The following is an 18,169-nucleotide window of genomic DNA, read 5'->3' as shown; positions in this document are numbered from 1 at the left end:
AATGTAAATAACTTGCGGAAATATCATTATTAGTTGTCTATTTTGTAAGCAAATATATATATATATATATATATATATATATATATATTTGAGATGTATTGATCAGCTTTGTTGCACTCTTTGGTTTGATCAGAAATGTTTTTAGATAAATCGCCAAGGGTTAAACAGAACCTCGGTCGGGTTCGATTCCTTGGATCACCTGCCTTGGGTAAATTAATACTTAAATAAATTGCCAAGAGTTAAATAGAACCTTGGTCAGGTTCGATTCCTCAGATCACCTGCCTTGGGTAAATTAACACCTAGATTTATGGTTATGGTATAAATGGAACCTCGGTTGGTCTCAAGTCCCCGAATTGCTTCCCTTGGGTAAGTTATCACACATTGGAAATAATAAATAGTTTGCTTAGAACTAATTCGTACTTAAAAAAAAAAAAAAAAAAACAAATTGTAGAGTGCAGGAATTGAAGTTTACTGAAAAGTATGCAAAATAAAAAAAGAATTGGAGTTTTCTTGTATTAGCGAGATTAAACATTCATCAAATTCAATACACAAAAAGATATGGAAGAGGCCATAATACTTAAGGCCATATAAAAAAAAAGACAAATATAGCGAAAGGGCATTCCAACCCAGCCTCTATTGTGTCCTTAAAGCCTCTGGTGTTTTCTACTTCTTGACGTCCCTCGAGACCTACCTTTCTGCAGTAGGTTGAGATGCCAAAGAGCTGCTTCAACCGAGGTTGGATTCTTTTCCAAAGAAGGTGTCTTAGCTGCAATAGTAGAGGTAGAAGGGGCAGTTGTGCTAGATTTTGGGGGTGGATTTTCGGTTAGGGAAGGCTGGGTAGTGGTAGTGGTGCTCGAAGGAGGTTGAGCAGGAGTGTGCACTCTAATGGCTTGAGGATAAAACACATTTTTCGGATTTCTCAGCTCTGAAGAAGGATCTACACTAGCAGCATTTAGGGCCTTAACCCAGGTCCGAAGACAGAAGCTTCAGCACACCATTGGGATTTGGGACTTAAGGTGGGCTTCAGTTTCTTTTAATCCTAAATCAAATGCAACTTGTTCGATCTTACTCATATCCTTGGTTTTTTGCTCCAATTCCTTGTTCAGCTCAGAAATTGTCGCTCGAACAATAACAAGTTGACTTTGTGCCTCTCGCAAGTGATGGAGTTGTTCTTGGGCCTACCTTTCAAAACTATCAATCGAGGCCTCGATGCTCTTTCTGGCCTTATCACACTCAGACAGTTTGGAGGGAGTTTCCTTTAATTTTTTGTCTGTCTGAGCTTATGCCTTCTAGGCAACGTAACGTTTAGATTTTTCTTCCTTCTTTTTATGGAGAGCCAAATCAACCCACTCCTTAGCCACATATGCTGCTTGGGTGGCCTAAGTCCATGTGAGTAAAAAAGAAAAAAATAGACATGTCAAAAAATTGATCAATGTATGCTGATAGTAAAACAGTGATAGTAAATAAAGAAGAAAGAAAGTGTACCAAGGTTAAGTCCCTCTTCAAGGATAGAAACATCTCATGCTTTTTTAAGTTCAGAAGTTTAGCCATGTCTCTTCGAAGAAGAAGCGCTTGCTCGATTGAGTTGGCCACGTAACTTGCCTTCCCATGATCAAAATTACAAATCGAGGAGTCTATAGGGAGGGGGCCACCATCAAGTACGAGCGAAGGGTTCTAGCTCGGAACATGAGATCGAAGTTCGGGTATCATCTCGGGATCTTTTCCTCCCCTCTTTTGTTAGGTTCTGCTTGTCTTCGTTGCCTTGGTTTGCTCAGGAGGTGTTTCCTCTTGGATCTCTCTTTCCTCAGTTGAGCCCTTTCCACCTGTTTTGTCCATTTTTCACTTTTTGTTGGCCAGTTCATTTTGTGGAGGAGGAGGAGGAATCAAAGTAGGAGGTTTGGGAACTACTAAGACTTCAGGGGTGGTGGTCTCAGCATGGGATTCCAGTAAAGACAGCATGTTGGGCATCCTTTTTCTAGCACCATTGCTTTAGGTACCTCACTTACCTCTAGGTTTTCACTAACCAGAGATGTGGTTAACCTTGAACTGGATGCTATATCCTCGGTCTTGTTTGGATAGTAAAAACCTTGAAATCCTCGTCGTGGACAAGGCTTTCTGTACTTTCCCCCGAATTATCTTCTTCGTCTTCTTTGGATTGGGTTCCAGCTTCATCGTCCGAAGATGAGATTACCTCAGCTACTGGTTAAGGATCTTTGAAAGTAGGGATGTTTACCGTTTGTGTACTAGCAGGGGGAGGTTTCCGAATAAATCGCTCAACGACGCCGTCAACAAGGGCAAGATGCGAATCCTTGGATTTGATCATGTGCTTGGACACTTGGAATCGGTTGGAAATAGGCTTGAAACCAAGAATGACATGTACTGCCTGAAGTTGCTCATCCCGGTGTAGGAAAATCTCGGATCTCAAAACTCGATATAGTAAATCAAAATTTACCAAACCTCGTCTTTTGACAATAGCTTTTTTGTCTGAAGAAAAGAAAGAAATTTTTGTTACTCATCTGATTAAGCAAAATTAAACTGAGGGGTAATGAAATCATAAATAATAGTATTGAATATTTAAAGTATTGTTATCTTTCCTAAATAACACAAGGCCTTAAGGACTTCCCTAAACTATCCCACCTAGAATGCCATCTGTGGTCAGGCAATGAAGTTTGTCATGCCATTCCCTGGAAACGACGAGGAAGTCCTTGTCCATGCCTTTGTTCGTCTTGGGGAAGCAAGAAATCAGTCTAACAGCAGGAACCCTAGTTTTTAGGTAGTAGTTTGTCTCATTATTCTTTTGACAACTATAGATCCAATTGATGTCGTGATGGGTGAGGTTTATACCCATCTTTTCATTCATCGTGTCCACACTACCTAACACTTTCAACATATTTGGGATGCATTGAGTAGGACAGAGTCTAAATAGAGTTAAAAATCCCTAGTATCCCTACCCATGGAGATCCTTATTCCTCCCTCAATAAAGCTATTATCGAAATCACAACGGCTTCAGTAGGCATTTTCTCATTCCATTCACCTATATTACAGTGTTGTATTAATACGTTACTAGGAATTCTTTAGTATCTCTTAAACTCCTCTCTGTGTTCAGGAGTTTCAACCAAATTAAAAAATCTACCCACGTGGGAAAGATAAAAGATAAAAGAGGAGAAAAATCTACGAATGTGAAGGAAGAAGGAAGAATTTATTTTTAAAAAATATATATAGGAATGATGTGCACTTACAAAATTTGGAAAAGAATGGTTCCTCTGGCAAGTTTTTTGCAGTGAGGAGTGTTTGTTTGTTCTTAAAAGTCTGAAATAGAGACAAGAGTTCTCTACTTCCCTGTATATATAAAGGGTGAAAAGGTGGCGGTAGTTTTCCCACTTTTTTGATGGAGGAATAAGGACCATACGATGTTAATCTCACCTTAGAACGTGGGGGACAGCGAGCCACCTATAGCATTTATTGAGGCGTTGTGGTTTCTGAAGCGTCAAGAGCGTGCTTCAGTTAGTTGAAAGGACATTCTCACGTGGGATAATCTGGAAGCGTGGTATTAGGAGAAATGGTCCCAAGAAGACAAAAGTAGTTAATGGAGGCAGCAAGAGTAATTCCGAAGAGGGGAACTATACAGAGAGGACTTGTTTAACTAGTAAGGGGTTCGGGATGATGCCGCTGATGATGATGCTGAGGGTTCCTACTTGACCTTGGGAAGGCCAAGAATCTGGAATAAAGGAAACGTGGTGCAACCCCTAGGGAGACAAAGGTAATTTGGTTCTGAACAAGGAAGGACAAGGCCATCCCCTCCACAATAAGTGTATTGCAATCACTTAACTGGCCGCATTAATGAAGATATGACCATGAACAGTGTCCATCACAGCCCATATATTGTTATAGAAGCCTTCTAGTAAGGTCTTGATGGGACAAATATCAAGAGAATCTGATCTCAACCCTCCAAATGTAAGATCCAGATGCATCCTTGCAAATTGATATAAAGTCAAGGAGCACCTGGATCATACGGAGACAAAAGAAAAAGGAGAAAACCCATTCAGTTGTAGCTTCGTCCTCAGACTGTATCCGAGGACAAACACTTAGCAAATTTTAATGAGAATTCTAGTTGAATACTTACACCTTGCACTCAAAGTTTAACCATGATCTCCATTTCATCTTACACAACGGGTATTTCAGGGTTGATCTTGCATCCATCTCTATAAATTAATTGAGTGAGTGAAATGTAGTATAATTAAAACCATCCTTAATTAACCAATTTACATTTCGCCCGCCACAAATATTTTAATGAATATTCTAAAAATATATTTCAAAATCTCATGAGTTTTTGAAAGGATATTTTAAAAGGCATTTTCTTATTAATTTTTGAGAAAAATGATTTTAGTTCGAAATTCCAAAGAATGGTGGAAAAACTTTTTAAGGAAAGTAGAATTCCTTGTGCTATAGAAAATCATTTCTAAGAGTAAATATTTAAACTTTTCAGGAAAAGGATTTTCAAAGTAAAGATGTCATTGGGGGAAAGGTGAAAATGTCCCATGATTTTTCACAAAGCTTTTTCAATGAAATTAAAGTGTTAAAAAAAATTAAAAAAAAACTTATTTTTAAAGCAATTTTTATGGTTTATTTTGAAAAAAAAAAAAAAACTTTTAAAAATCCTTGTAAAAATAATTTTTAAATCTTTTGGAAAATCCAATTTTTTTGAGATCTTCATCCTCAAGTTTCCAAAACATTTCTTACTTCCATTCTTCCGATTTTTGGGTCCTATCTTTGAGCACTTGGATGGAGGCCCTCCGGAACTCTGAGTTGTGTTCTCGTTGTGTTAGAAAAATCTTGCATCCTACTTTCCAAAGATATCAATTTTATTCAATTTGTTGTTGTGATTGAAAAGAAATTCTAGCAGGAAGTAGAGTGGTTCAACTTAGAAATTTGCAAATATGATTTTTTGCCCATCTTGTATAAGCGACATCTTTCAATCTAGAGATGATTTAAACAAGTTTTGTTCTAGGGCATAGATAATTGATCATACCTTATGAAAGTACCACCCTTTTGGATCATCCATGGCTGAAATGCAGCAAGGTTTTGCACAAAGACACCCCACAAAACCAGTTTTGGACTTAAAATAAAATGGATTTTGTTCAATTGGTTCCAACTTGGTGAATTTACTTTACTTTATGTCCTTTCTAACCTCCATTTTTTACTTAATTATATGATCAATCTACCCCTCCATGAAAACACTCATAGCAAAACAAAGATTTTTTTTTTTTTAATTATTTTTTTTATACAAGATAGAATTTTACTCTAGCCTAATCTAAGTGTATATGTGTGTGAAGCTCTCTCTTGGAGACTTGAACCCTGAACCTTGTCCCCCACACCTCACAAATACTTCTACTTGTGGAGTGACCATCGCACCAAGGATGTGCGGTAGTATAGCAAAACAAAGTCATAAAATAATTGTAACTTTGTAAATCACTTTTTTCCTTGAGTCCTTGGTTTAATGTTTTAGTTATTCTTTTATTTATGAAATCTAATTTCATTAAAACCTAAACTTTTAGTAACCCTATACTAAATTGGTCAAGCCCAACACATTGAATAGCCAATTTCCATTAAAATTTATCTCATTGGAATGTTTCATATCTCTAGAAAGAGATTATGGATTTTTTTTTTTTAAATATGTATTCTCTTATCACTACGTGTGATTTCCCAAGGATGAAATTTTGATTGCTAATGATATCTCACTTATGATACATCAAAGAAACCAACATTTCATATTCAAGTTCACACTCCTTTTAGGATTAAGAGTCTATAAAAATAGAATTGTGAAATTTATTATTCAAGTGACATACAAATACAATTGATAATAAAATAATAAATATCACAATTGTCCAGTTCTATGTTTCTTACTTGCTTAAGACGCACCAACATATCAATTAAAAGTCTCTATTTCCATGTTCAATATAAATCATCTTAATTTTTACGTTATAGTCTTCACGGATGAAAAACTCAATTTCATCACCGATTATGAACTAGAGTTTATGAGTTTACAAATAACTTGCAATTTATATCTTTGGTATGCAAATCTTATCCATATACCTAAATCACATACAATGCATCTCATGGACTATGTATAATGTCTAATTAGTTCATGCACAAATAATACTCAGAAAATTAAACATTTTAATTAATCAAATTATTTCATACAAATTGGATTGTAGGGCACAACTCCTAATAGAAATGTGTCGAAAATCCAAAAACTTAAAACTAAGTGCAGAACTTGGTAATAGTCTTTTCTTCAAAAATAAACTACTAAAACCAAATAACAAGAACATTTAGTTCACCGTTTGCTAACGTAAAAATAAAAAAACAAAAAAAACTAACAAACCTAAAATCAAACCATGTTAAGAAAGTTTTGGGTTTTCAAGATATAGTTGGACTAGATTTGATTCAACTATTTAAAACAAATGGAACTCAATACTGATCATATATCAAAAAAAAAAAAAAATGGAACTCAATACTCACTTATTGTGTGGGAAGACCATTATACACTATGATCTGGTCCACCAAGAGTACCAAATAATTTCTCATGATTTAAATTTCTTTTTAATTTCATTTTCGAGAATTGAAGTGTTTAAAATTATCATAGATCTTTTTTCTTTGTTTAATTCAAATTCAAAGTTTTCATTCAAGTTGGCTTCTCAACACAACGGAATATATTTCTAATGGTGCAGACAACTTATACATGACAAAGAAGCAGTTTGATTGCTTTCTTTAATTCTGCAAGAATATTTTTAATTTAGTTAAACTATTGAAGGCAGTGCTCAGTGTTGGGAAATGATATACTATAAAAAGGACATTAGAGTTCAATGATAGTGAAGACTATTGTCTGTTGTATTGTCTTATGTATTTGGATTATTTAGAAGACGTACACATTAATTTGCAAGTATATGGCATTGACAGAGAAAATGTTTTTTTTTAATGGACATAAAACATAGAATGTACCAAACTGCAGCAAACTAAAGTTGAATCTATGAAGAACATATAAATTAGAAAAATGGGTAAAGCCGAATTGCGTACATTGTCCTTTGCAGTAAAATTATAGTTGAATCTTTAGGAAAATACAAAGTAGAAAAACGCATAGAGCCAAAATTGTGAATCTCCACTGCCATGCAAGGGTTAATAAGCACCACCAACATACATAAACAAAGATTTCTCGGTCCAAAAGAATATGGACAACGTGAAGTTCCCGATTAAATACATAATGCTAAGTATCCTACTATAATCTCCAATTCTATGACTTCAGTGCCCGTGTTCACCTTGCAACTAATGTTATGCTGAAAAGACCAATAGTAATGATTGGATTATTTACCAATTACCATGCTCGTGACTGTGAACAACAATAACAATTCTAATATCCATTATAGGAGTTACAGTAACAAACAAACAATAAGGGGATAAGAGGGGTAAATATGTCATGTCATATACATAGAACTCGATCCACTTCTTTTTCAAGAAAATGACAAAATAAAATTTAGAATTTGTTACTATATACTTCCTTGTGCTTTGGTATTTTCACAATTTAGTCCATAATATTCAATTTTGTTACATTTAACTCCAAAAGTTTGGACTAAAATGAAGCCATTAAAATTTCATCCAAATTAACATATTTTGTATTTTATGCACAAATTTACCTCTTGATTTTCTTTCCATTCTTCTTCTTCCTCCAATAACTAGCCTAATAGTGCATTTGGATGTTTGGAGGGAGAGGAGAGCAAATGGTACAAGAATAGAGAGGTGAGGCCCCATGTTTGAATATTTTAAAAATTAAGTAGTGAGAAGGAAATAGATATTTCTTACAATTGTTTATATATATAAAATTTAAATGTGAAGTTGAGAAAATAATATCCCATCATAAAAATTAATAACTATACCCCTCTTTTATTCAATTAAAACAATGATATAATTTGATGTCATAAGAAAAAAAAATGACAATTTAAAAAAAACATTAATTAATTGCAACTCCACCTTCCAAATTCCGAAGAGTGTTGTACTCCTCTAAATCCCTTCAAATCCTCTCCCTCTCTCTTTCAAAAACATCCAAATAGGATAACTAAATATCAATCTCCCATTTTAATTCCTCAATTCCATTTCAAATTAGTTTTACAATTGATATCTCAACAGATGTCTTAATAGTAGTCGATCCATCGAGATCACTTATACCTCAACAGCAGCTAATTGATCGAGCTATGATTATCCAGAATTTCAAATTCTGTTTAGATGATGTGGCAACCTTGGGACTCATACACTAGGGTTTTAGGACAGCATAAATACATACTTAAAAGTCGTCATCAAATTCACAACAGACATGCATCATTGAGAGGTTCTTGTGACCTTGTGTACTTTAGGGTTTTGTACCAAACTACTTTTGTATATCCATCTTTTACATCAATCCAAAGTTGTTGTAGGTAGTGAGTAGCATCAATAGGAGATCCATGCAACCATCAATCATGTTGACAGGAGATCTGTGCAACCTTTAGCTACATTGATAAGAGACTCATGCTAACGGAAGAAGCCTACTATCAATCTTGCTTAACTAGAGTCAGTAGGTTTTACTATGTAGGAATTTGGGTTTGAGTAACATCTCTACTTGTAACCTCTATTATTGTTTAGTGAATTCCTTAGGAGCGATGACCTACACAATCACTCGATGAGATTTTACACGTGAATGTTTTCCCTATCGTGACGATATCGTTTTGTCAACTAATTTTTTTGTTGCACTTAGTTTATGCAATGTGGTAGTGCCTTTCACTCTGTAATTAGATTTTGTATGAAATATGACTAATTAATCAACTAGGGTCAATTTCAATCCAACACTTTCAAATAAGTCTTTTTGATGGTATCTCTTTATTATTTGTATGTAATCATGCATATTTAGTTTTTATAGATTTGTCACACCATATAAAGATATTCACTAGATTTTTTAAAATTGCTATTTGTAGAATCTCAGTTTAGTTGTATTCATGGATGATTTGTCAATAATCCATTAACCAACTCAATTGAGTTGGGGCAAATATCATATAAAGAAAAAACCTTTCGTCACTTTATGTATTAGGTGATGAAATTAAGAGGTTTAGCAAAAAAAATTTCATCGCCATAGATATTATTTACCTTATAAGTTATAGTGATGATTTGTTCTTCAGGTGTTTCCCCCTAATTTCCCAGCAGATTATCTATGTAATCCAATGAACGCTATGAATTGACTATGTTAATCCAAGCAAAGGCACATATATGCTGCAAGAAGAGTAAATTGAAGATTTCAACTGGAAATATCATAAATATTACTAGTTCTATTTTTTTTTTTTTTTTTTTAATATTTGGGTACCATTGAGATTTTTTTTAAACGTACAAAAACTCCAAATTTTAAACCCCTTCCCCTTACCCCTCTTTCTCTACAAGCAAATACGCACAAATAATAATAAGAGAAACTTTGAACCTTCACACGTGCATGTATGCACGATGCATGGCACACAGCATACACTATATATATAACGATGCTGCAAAAGTACATGTGCGTAGAAGAGTACCAACATTACATACCTTTCTTGCAAAGCAGGGCGGCAAATTTTTCAAAAAATATTTACTGGTTTTTGTCTCTTGAGTTTTGTCCTGCAGCTGCTGGACTTCTTGGAGTTGATGGCAGGTAACATGTGCAAACATATACCTGTTGTTTCCTTGTTTTGTACCCATGTTCAGCTCGGGCATCCAAAGTAACTCTGCCAAACTGCTTATCTGGCATTTTTTATTAATAACTAGAGGCACTTGAGGCTTAAGCAGCCTAAACCATACGAATCACGGTACGTAATCGCAATTAGAAATATTATAATCTCACTTAGATAAATTATAAGCTACGTTTTCTCATAAAGAAAAAGAAAGTTACAAGCTCTAAGATAGTTCAAAATGGCAGCACAACATCATTTCAACAAGTCACTATCAATTTGTGAAATTCTGGTGTACTCTATATTTTTTTTTGTCCATAGCCTTCGAATCATGAATCCATTCTTTAAATGGATCTTATAAAGAAAATAATACAGCCATAACCATAAACGACTAGTACTGGAATATTTAAAATTATTAGACAGCATTTCCCAATTTTATGGTAAAGAAGTCATTTTAAATGCTATAATAAAATAAAAAGGCCAAAGTCGTTTAAGGTAATTCATTTCCAACTACAGCCCACATGTTATCCGTCAAACTTATTTGGAAAAAGTTTCCTCAATCATTTCATGAGGGTTTTCTGACCTCAACAGTTGCACAAGTTATATAAGGATTTTTTTGGTTCAAAGTTCCTATGTTCTTTGTCTTAGTAATAACTACTATTAGTGCATAAAGTCACACTAATTCAAAACGAAACAGAAATGGATTGTCTGCTAAAGTCATTTAAACTACGAAAAAGTTCTAGCTGAGATTGAAATCTCAATACACTTAAAGGGTAGCATAAAAAGAAAGGATGCAGCTTGAAGAAGCTTAAGTTGCCTGTCTTTGCTGTGAAACCGAAACTCCAATGAGTTTGAGCTTGAGGAGTCAAAACATGACGCATCCAAAAAAACTGAATTCGATCAGGAGAAAGATGCCTCGCAATGGAACAAGTACGATTCCCTGTAATTAAACAGCCCAAAATTAATGACTTTGATTGTTTCTGCAGAGGTAGAAAAATTCTCTAATCAAACAAAATTATGACTAGCATGATCACAACAATTTAAAAAAATTGTTTCAGCTTGATAGTAATTCAAAACACTGGAACTAGCACTATTCGACTGATCAATTCATTCTGAATCGAAAAGGCTTTTATTGGATATATATATATATATATATATATATATATATATATATATATATATATATATATATATATATCAGCAAGATTACACTATTTATGACTAGATGCACAATCCTATCTAGAAGGCCAACACAATGTCACTGATCTAGAAGTTGATGTTGGTTTTTTTGGTCAGTGATATAGAAAATTAATTTCCTGTAATTTTGGTCTCCAGACCTAATGTATTGTAAAAATAATTTGACTATTGTTTTATGATAGAGCACATAAATTTAATGTGAAACTCATGTGAGGTTCACATAAGCATATAATTCAAGTTTATGCAATTTCGACACTATAATACCATAGAAGATATAGTTATAATAATAATATGATATTTCATGTATAAAAGAGATGCTCATGACCTAAATGTTTGCCTTATGTGTGAATGGTAGTCCAACTAGTAATATAGTTACGAGTAATAGCAAAGTAGTCATTGTAATTTATTGATATGCTTCAAATAAAAAGGAATCTCATATCATTCTATACATAGTTTCGATTATTAAATCTTGTTCTCAGAATATTTCTTTTTAGTTATGGTGGTGAAAAGTGTCGCAATCAGAGGCCTGATGAGCCAGTGGGGTTGCATTACCAAATAACATTATTTGCACGGTACGTAAGAATATGAAAAATAAGATTTTCGAAATTTGATTGATAAGTAATACGTAGGGCATTCATGCGGGCCATATGCCCACTACAAAGTCACATGAGTTGTATTGGATTTCAAAGTATTACATCAACTAAGCACCCAAAAAATAATTCAAATCAACATTGGGCGGTAGACTTTAAAATACTAAAAGAAATTAAGTGAACCCATGTCCAATATATTATTCCAATAATTTATTTATTTATTTTTATAAGTATTCCCTAATTCTAAGAGTCGATTAGTTTGCTTGATCATATTATAATTCCCAAGAATAATCTAGCATGAGTGTTTGATATATTGGTCCAAGCTCGAATCTTTGTCGGTCATCTTATGATAATTCACATGGTCTTTACATTAGAAGGGGAATTCTAGAAAAAAATTTATATTCTTAAGGGGTATGTGTGTGCATATATATATATATATATATATACACTACCCAATAATATGAGATTTCGGAGAATCTTGCATGTGTTAGAAACGCAGGATTTTTATATATTTAATAATTTCCCCGCTAGGATTTATGTTCTTGTAAATTTAGAAACAAACTTCGCAAGTGTGTTTCAAAAAAAAAAAATTTGTGAACCTAAATTTTCTTTTATATTTAATAGATTTGGATTATGTATGCAAATACAATATGACAGGTATATCATGTCTAAAGTATAGAAGATATTTGTCTGGGTCTGGCATCTCAATTCCCAAGCTCGTGACTCTGCCAGCCCAATATTTTTTTTTATAAAAAATAAAAATAAGTACCACAAGACAAGAAAAGAAACAAAGTACTTCAAGTCACGAATTTCACCTATGCAATGCAATGCAATGTAATGTGTCAGAAGTCAGAAGACTGACAAAGAAAAAAAAAATAAAGAAAAATAATAGTAATCCAAAACATATGGGGTATAGCATAGACAGTAGTAAAACATTAATAAAGACACATTTACCAAAGAAATCGAATTCAATATATACTTTATTAATTTTAATAATAATACGTCACTAATTTTTACGTACCTGTGTACTTTCTTCATCTTTTTCCTCACTGAAAATTCCCTCCACCTCCAAAAGATTGGCTTGACGGCGCCGTATTTCTGTCTGAGTTTAAGGAGCTCATATCAATGCGATGTTGTTGTTGCTGCTGCTGTTGTTGATGTTGTTGTTGTTGCTGGTCTCTTTGTGAAACTCCGCTCATGCTTCTCACTATTTGTCCGACCCCAAGAAAGTCCCTTGTTAACCTATCAGACCCAGATCCTCCACCACCGCCACTCAGATTTTGATTTGGCTTATTATTGGGTTCCTGATCCATGAGTTCTAAGTTGGTCCTATTTGTATCATATGTACCAAACTTGCTTCCAAAAATGGAGGAGTTTCCACTAGTAAAGGAGTTCATTAGGTCTTGGAAGTGGTTCTCACTATTCTCTCCAAACATGCTGCTTAAGCCTCCTGGTACAACTTGTCTTTCAGATTTGGAGGAAGAGCTTCCAAAAGATCTTAGCAGAGAGGAACTAGTGTTGTTATTGCTTGAAGTTGAACCCATTTGAGCAGCCTTTTGAAGCAGTGCAGTTGCTGACATATGAGGCATAGCAGTGTTGCTTTGAACTGAGGTAGTATAGAGAGAAGGGACACCAGAAGTGATTTGATCAGCCATCATGTTATTGGAAAAGAGATTAGACCCTTCACTGCCTCCACCACTGCCATTTTCATTGTTGAAATGATTAGGCATTAGCATAGCTGAAGATGGAAGGCTGGTGTTGTTGTTGTTGGCATTGCTACTGCTATTAGAACTTGTATTGGACATGAAGCCAAGGTTGAAGAGATTGGTTCCAGCTGGAGGAGGGTTACTGGTTGTGCTGTTTTGAAGATCAGAAAATGGCATTAGTCCATGAAATGGTTTCTCTGACATTAACCCTTGTTGAGACTGGTGTTCTTGATGATAGTTTTGGCTTGAATCTTGCATGAACATAGCCGAAGAAGGCATCGGATGTGGTGGTCGGAAAGAGGAACCAATCCCGGGTGGAAGGAGATGATCGAATTGGCCGGGACGGCTACTGCCGAGTCGTAACATATCGTTGGATTGGTTGTTTTGGTCTTGCATTGAGGAAATTTGAGGACCCACTTGAGACAATCCCAACCCCATGTTGCTATTTCCATATATGTGACTCCCAATTGCACTGCCCATGTTGGGAGGTTGTCTTGCACTTTCCTGAGCCAATGCATCACAAAAGGCCCTATGAGTGATGAAACTATCACGCCTGCACCAATTAGTGTCAAAAAAAGAATCTATTAGGTCATGAGTTAAAGGTGGTAAAAAGTACACATTGTAAAAGGGAAGGTCTTAAAAACTTTGAAGATAGTAGATGTCATGCCTGCTTGATTGGGAATCAACTTACAAGATATGGAAGATATGTTTTCAAAAGGTATATTTGTATGATTGAGTCAAAGTAAAATTTGATAACAACTTAAAGTTCAAATTATGGGAAGTCACCATGAAAATGTTGATAAAATTAACGAAGTCACCAACCATTTATAAACTTTGTCAAATATTTCAGCCGAACTTTTCAGTTTACATAGGATGTCCTATAACCACCACCGACAAATGAACATCATCGACTACCAAGCCAACTATATATGGTTCTAATTATTAGCCAAAAATAATTTTTATAAAAAAGTATGTTTCCTATTCAGCTTAAAGTGTGAGTGAAAAAGAAAAATATTTTGATATTAAACCATAAAATGATAATAAATAAATACTAAACAGTGAAATTTCTTATCCAATAAATAGAAAAATATCAGAAGTTTATATGAGATGGAAAAATATTATTTACATTAAGAAAAGAATTAAGAAAAGAATTAAGAAGATGGAGAAGTGATTATTAACAATGCAATTAGGTAAAGAAGAATAATCTTAAGAACCAGGCAAGAAGTTCAGCTAAATTTTCTAAGGAAAACGTACAGGAGTATAATTAAGACGGGTAGGTGAGAGAATTTCACTAAAACTTGAAAAATGAATAATCAATCAACCAAGAACTACTATTTCAAGAACTGAGTGTTCAATAAATGCAACAAGAGAATGTATTCAACATTGTGCAAAGTGCTCGATCAAGAAACCATTTGAGGAGTTGTGCTTAATTAATGCAAAACCGTGAAATATATGTGTTTTTCCCACTAGAGAATTATTCTGAAATAATCAGAAATTTTTATATTTAAATCATAATTTAATAGAATTCTCAGCCTCATGGGACTGCAATTCTATATACTGTAAGAGACCACAGCTTCAAAGCTGCAAGAATAGTAGTGAAGAAAAGGCATCTGAATATCAGTTACGAGATAGAGAGAGAAAATGAGATAGAGAGAGAGTTTGTTAGGTCCTAACGTTATCATGAAAAGGAATACCTGCAAGAACACAGTACTGATCACAACTAGCCAACCCATAAAAGAACAAACCTGGTAACAATAGTTACAATACCATCACCCTCTACAACATGGCATAGCAACACGTGAATAGGAAAAGGTAAATGTCTAAAAAAATTGGCGGTGTTTTCTAGGTAAAATATATATATAATTTTTTTTTTTTTTTTTTGTTTTGGTTTTGGTTTCTGATACCCTCTTCGACTGTAGCAGTTTCCAGAGATAATTCACGTGGGAGTATGTTTTCTGCTATTTCTTCTCCACCGTACCAATGAAAATTGAAGAATTTTGACCAAGAAAATAGTGTGTCCGTGCGTGTTTGTCACTGCAACTGAGTGAGTGTGTGAATAGAGAGAGAGAAAGAGAGAGAGAGAGAGAGAGATAGTCATAGAACCAATTACAAGAAACTGAACCCCAAAACAAAAAGAAAGCATCAAAACTTTTTCATCAGCTGTCACTCGAAGGAATCTAAAGCTCAAAACCAAAGAAACCAAGGCTATGGTGCAGTAATTACATCAATATATGAAGCAAAACAAGGGGATTATTATGTAGAAATAAATTAACCGTTACCTAGAGAAGAGAGTGCCACAGTCACATCTGTATTCTCTAGTGCCACAGGTTTTGGAATGGGCTTTCCAATCAGACTGCACAGCATATCTCTTGGAACACTTCTCACACTTCCATTTCTTCTCACCGTGCTTACGAGAGTAGTGTTTTTTGATCCCAGTGAGGTCTCCCAGAGCCCTTGAAGGGTCATGGTGAACACATGTGGGCTCGGGGCACAGATAAACCTTGCGTTTTGGTTCTTTTGTAGTCTTCTGCTTTAGCTTCCAAGGCAGGTTGTGTCCTCTTCTGTGAAGCTGTAGGTTTTGCTCCCTTTGGAACCCTTTGTTGCATACCTCACATATGAACCTGTTTGTTGCCATTAGGGTCTTGGGAGATAGTGCTATCACCTCCGCATCTGGATCTGTTATGAAAAATGCCAAACAACTTATTATTAGAATAATTCTAAATTTATTAATTACACCCACATAAACAAAAAAAACACACACACAAAATTTTGAACACTTCCACAAAGCAAATATATACTACCCATTTCTCAATTCTATCAAAGGGTTTCAAAATTAGCTAGGGTAAATTCATTCCCATAATCAATTTTTTTTTTCTCTTTTAAATAGGTAACAAATTTTTGGAAGAAGATAAAGCCGTGGTAGAGCTAGAATTTAGTAGAAAATATAGTTATAAAAAAAAAAGAATCTTTAGTTATATTATTAGATAGATCTTAATTTGATAAAATTGTTGGATACTTGCTTGGTGTTCCAGGTTGATTTCTCTTTTTCTTCTGAGGTGGTGGTGGAGCTTGAGCTGTAGATGATGTTGGTGCAGTACTGGAATGCTGTTGCTTCATCTGGTTTTGATCTTCTTCTCGAATATTTGGAAAGAAAGGTACCGATGAAGAGGAAGCCGCCATCTTCGACTCCTTCAAGTTCTTCTTTTGCTATCACTTTCTGGCTGCTACTTCCTTTTCCTCCTCACTAAGCAATCTGAATTTTGTGAAACCAAAACCCCACATGCAATTTGAGTCCTTTCTGAGGAATCTTATCTCGAAGACTTCAAATATGCGATTTTCAACTATCGGGTATTGATTAGAGAGAAACCTAGAGAAGATACCATATAAAGGATAGCAAAGTTGAAGAGAAAGAAAAGGGAATCAACCTCCATGGCCACTTGGTGCTTCACCTCTCTTCCTATTTCTCTCTTTGTTTTAAATGAAAAATCTCCTTTTTTGAGTTGGTGATGTTATACTACGGTTCTTCTTTGATTTGGTGTCATGCTAGTACACTAACACATATACACTACATTTTTTTTCCTTTATTTTTATTTTTAAAATTTTTCTTGATTATTTTCTTTTTATTTTTCAATTTTTTTTCCAAAATTTGCTAATTCTTCCCTGCCATTAAAAAAAATTACACATTTAAAATTAATTGTAAGAGAGGGTAAGGCCTACAAGTCGGTGGACCCAATCCTTAGCCACGTAACGACATATTTTGGTGCGTGAAGAGCAGCATGATCAGCTAAACTCTCTCTCTCTCTCTCTCTCTCTCTCTCATATTTCGTATCTTCTTACTCACATCAAGACAGACTTTCCTTCATCACCCAACCCCACTTGGCCTCACAGTACATTTAAAAAAAAAGGGAAAAAAAAAAATTCTAACTAAACCATAAAGTAGGGGGGGCCGGGGGGGCCAAAAAAATAATCAAATGCATACTATATAAGATGAGAAATTAAAAAATGGGGAAAAAAGAATTGGCAAAGACAATAGAAAATTTGGGGGTTTTGAATAATGAAAAAAAAAAAAAAAAAACACCTGAAGGTTGATTGGGTGAGACCTATGTTGAAGCAGTTGGCTAAAATTGAGCTAAATACAGTGTACTACTATTACCGTTTGGGACTGCTTTGGGGTCAGTGACATATAAAAGGCAAAAAGCTTCAAGCTCCTTTGTTGTCTTCAGCTACCCGGTTCGGTCCATTGCATGCAATGGCTGGCGTCCATCCTGGCAGTCACATCCTAACACGAGAGGGTATTTTTGTCATTTCACTCAAAATTTTGGAAAATCACCATCAAAGACCTAAAGAGAGGACCTAATCCAACCACTATGGATAAACCATTTTTTTATTTTAATATAAATAGAGACTATAATTCATACAATTTTAAATATTTGGTCGTGAGTGATAAACAATTTTTTATCACCATTTTATATAAAATTACAGTTTTTTTTTTCTATCACTTTAATGAATGGTGAAATTTGGTGTAAAATTGGGTGTGTTTATAATATTGTTATATTTTGTTTTGTTGGGTAAAAGTTATAACTATGGTCAAATTAACGTGACTATGAATTTGAGTCCCTATTAATACATAGTAGAATCACAAGTTCTGCCATTTCCACGTATGACAGGTGAATTTCAACCATGGAATCTAAATCTATGGAAAAACAGTCGCGTAAATAACCAACAATAATATTATATAGTTTTATGAGTCTAATGTTAAGTCAGGGAAAATGATGGATTAAAGTGATATAACATATACTAGAATGTGAATTTTCTGGAGTACCAAATTCTTGAGTGGGACAGATTTTATTTTGTTTTAATTTTTAATTTTCTTTTGGGGTTTTCCCCCCCTTGCATGAAATGACAGTTTTTATTCCATGCCAGCTAAATTTTCTTTCCACAAAGAAGAACGTAGCTGCTAGCA

General features: G+C 34.5%; 1 protein-coding gene across 2 annotated transcripts; it reads right to left on the bottom strand.

The window, feature by feature from the left end:
* Positions 1-10,395: 10,395 nt before the first annotated feature.
* Positions 10,396-17,485, bottom strand: LOC142629819 (protein indeterminate-domain 5, chloroplastic). Of its 2 annotated transcripts, XM_075803854.1 has the most exons (5): positions 17,360-17,485; positions 16,227-16,459; positions 15,486-15,882; positions 12,522-13,759; positions 10,396-10,653 (listed from the first exon to the last, which is right to left on the bottom strand). In XM_075803854.1, the coding sequence occupies exons 2-4, from the start codon at positions 16,384-16,386 to the stop codon at positions 12,547-12,549; spliced, it is 1,770 nt and encodes a 589-aa protein (XP_075659969.1). In that variant the 5' UTR covers positions 16,387-16,459; positions 17,360-17,485; the 3' UTR covers positions 10,396-10,653; positions 12,522-12,546. The 2 variants fall into 2 exon arrangements, with proteins under 2 accessions (XP_075659969.1, XP_075659968.1); XM_075803853.1 differs by lacking the exon at positions 17,360-17,485 and having other exon boundaries at positions 16,227-16,732.
* Between the last annotated feature and the right edge of the window lie 684 nt (positions 17,486-18,169).

The sequence above is a fragment of the Castanea sativa genome, chromosome 3 (genome assembly GCF_040712315.1).
Source record: "Castanea sativa cultivar Marrone di Chiusa Pesio chromosome 3, ASM4071231v1".
NCBI lineage: Eukaryota > Viridiplantae > Streptophyta > Magnoliopsida > Fagales > Fagaceae > Castanea > Castanea sativa.
The sequence above is the reverse complement of the archived record's forward strand: the minus strand, read 5'-3'. Positions and strand labels throughout refer to the sequence as shown.

Coding starts and splice junctions, on each gene's coding strand:
- LOC142629819 (XM_075803854.1), bottom strand. CDS start 16,386: ATGGCGGCTTCCTCTTCATCGGTACCTTTCTTTCCAAATATTCGAGAA. Junction 15,883..16,226: donor AAATCAACCTGGAACACCAA/GCAAGTATCCAA, acceptor TTTTCATAACAG/ATCCAGATGCGGAGGTGATA. Junction 13,760..15,485: donor TGTGGCACTCTCTTCTCTAG/GTAACGGTTAAT, acceptor TAATTGGTGCAG/GCGTGATAGTTTCATCACTC.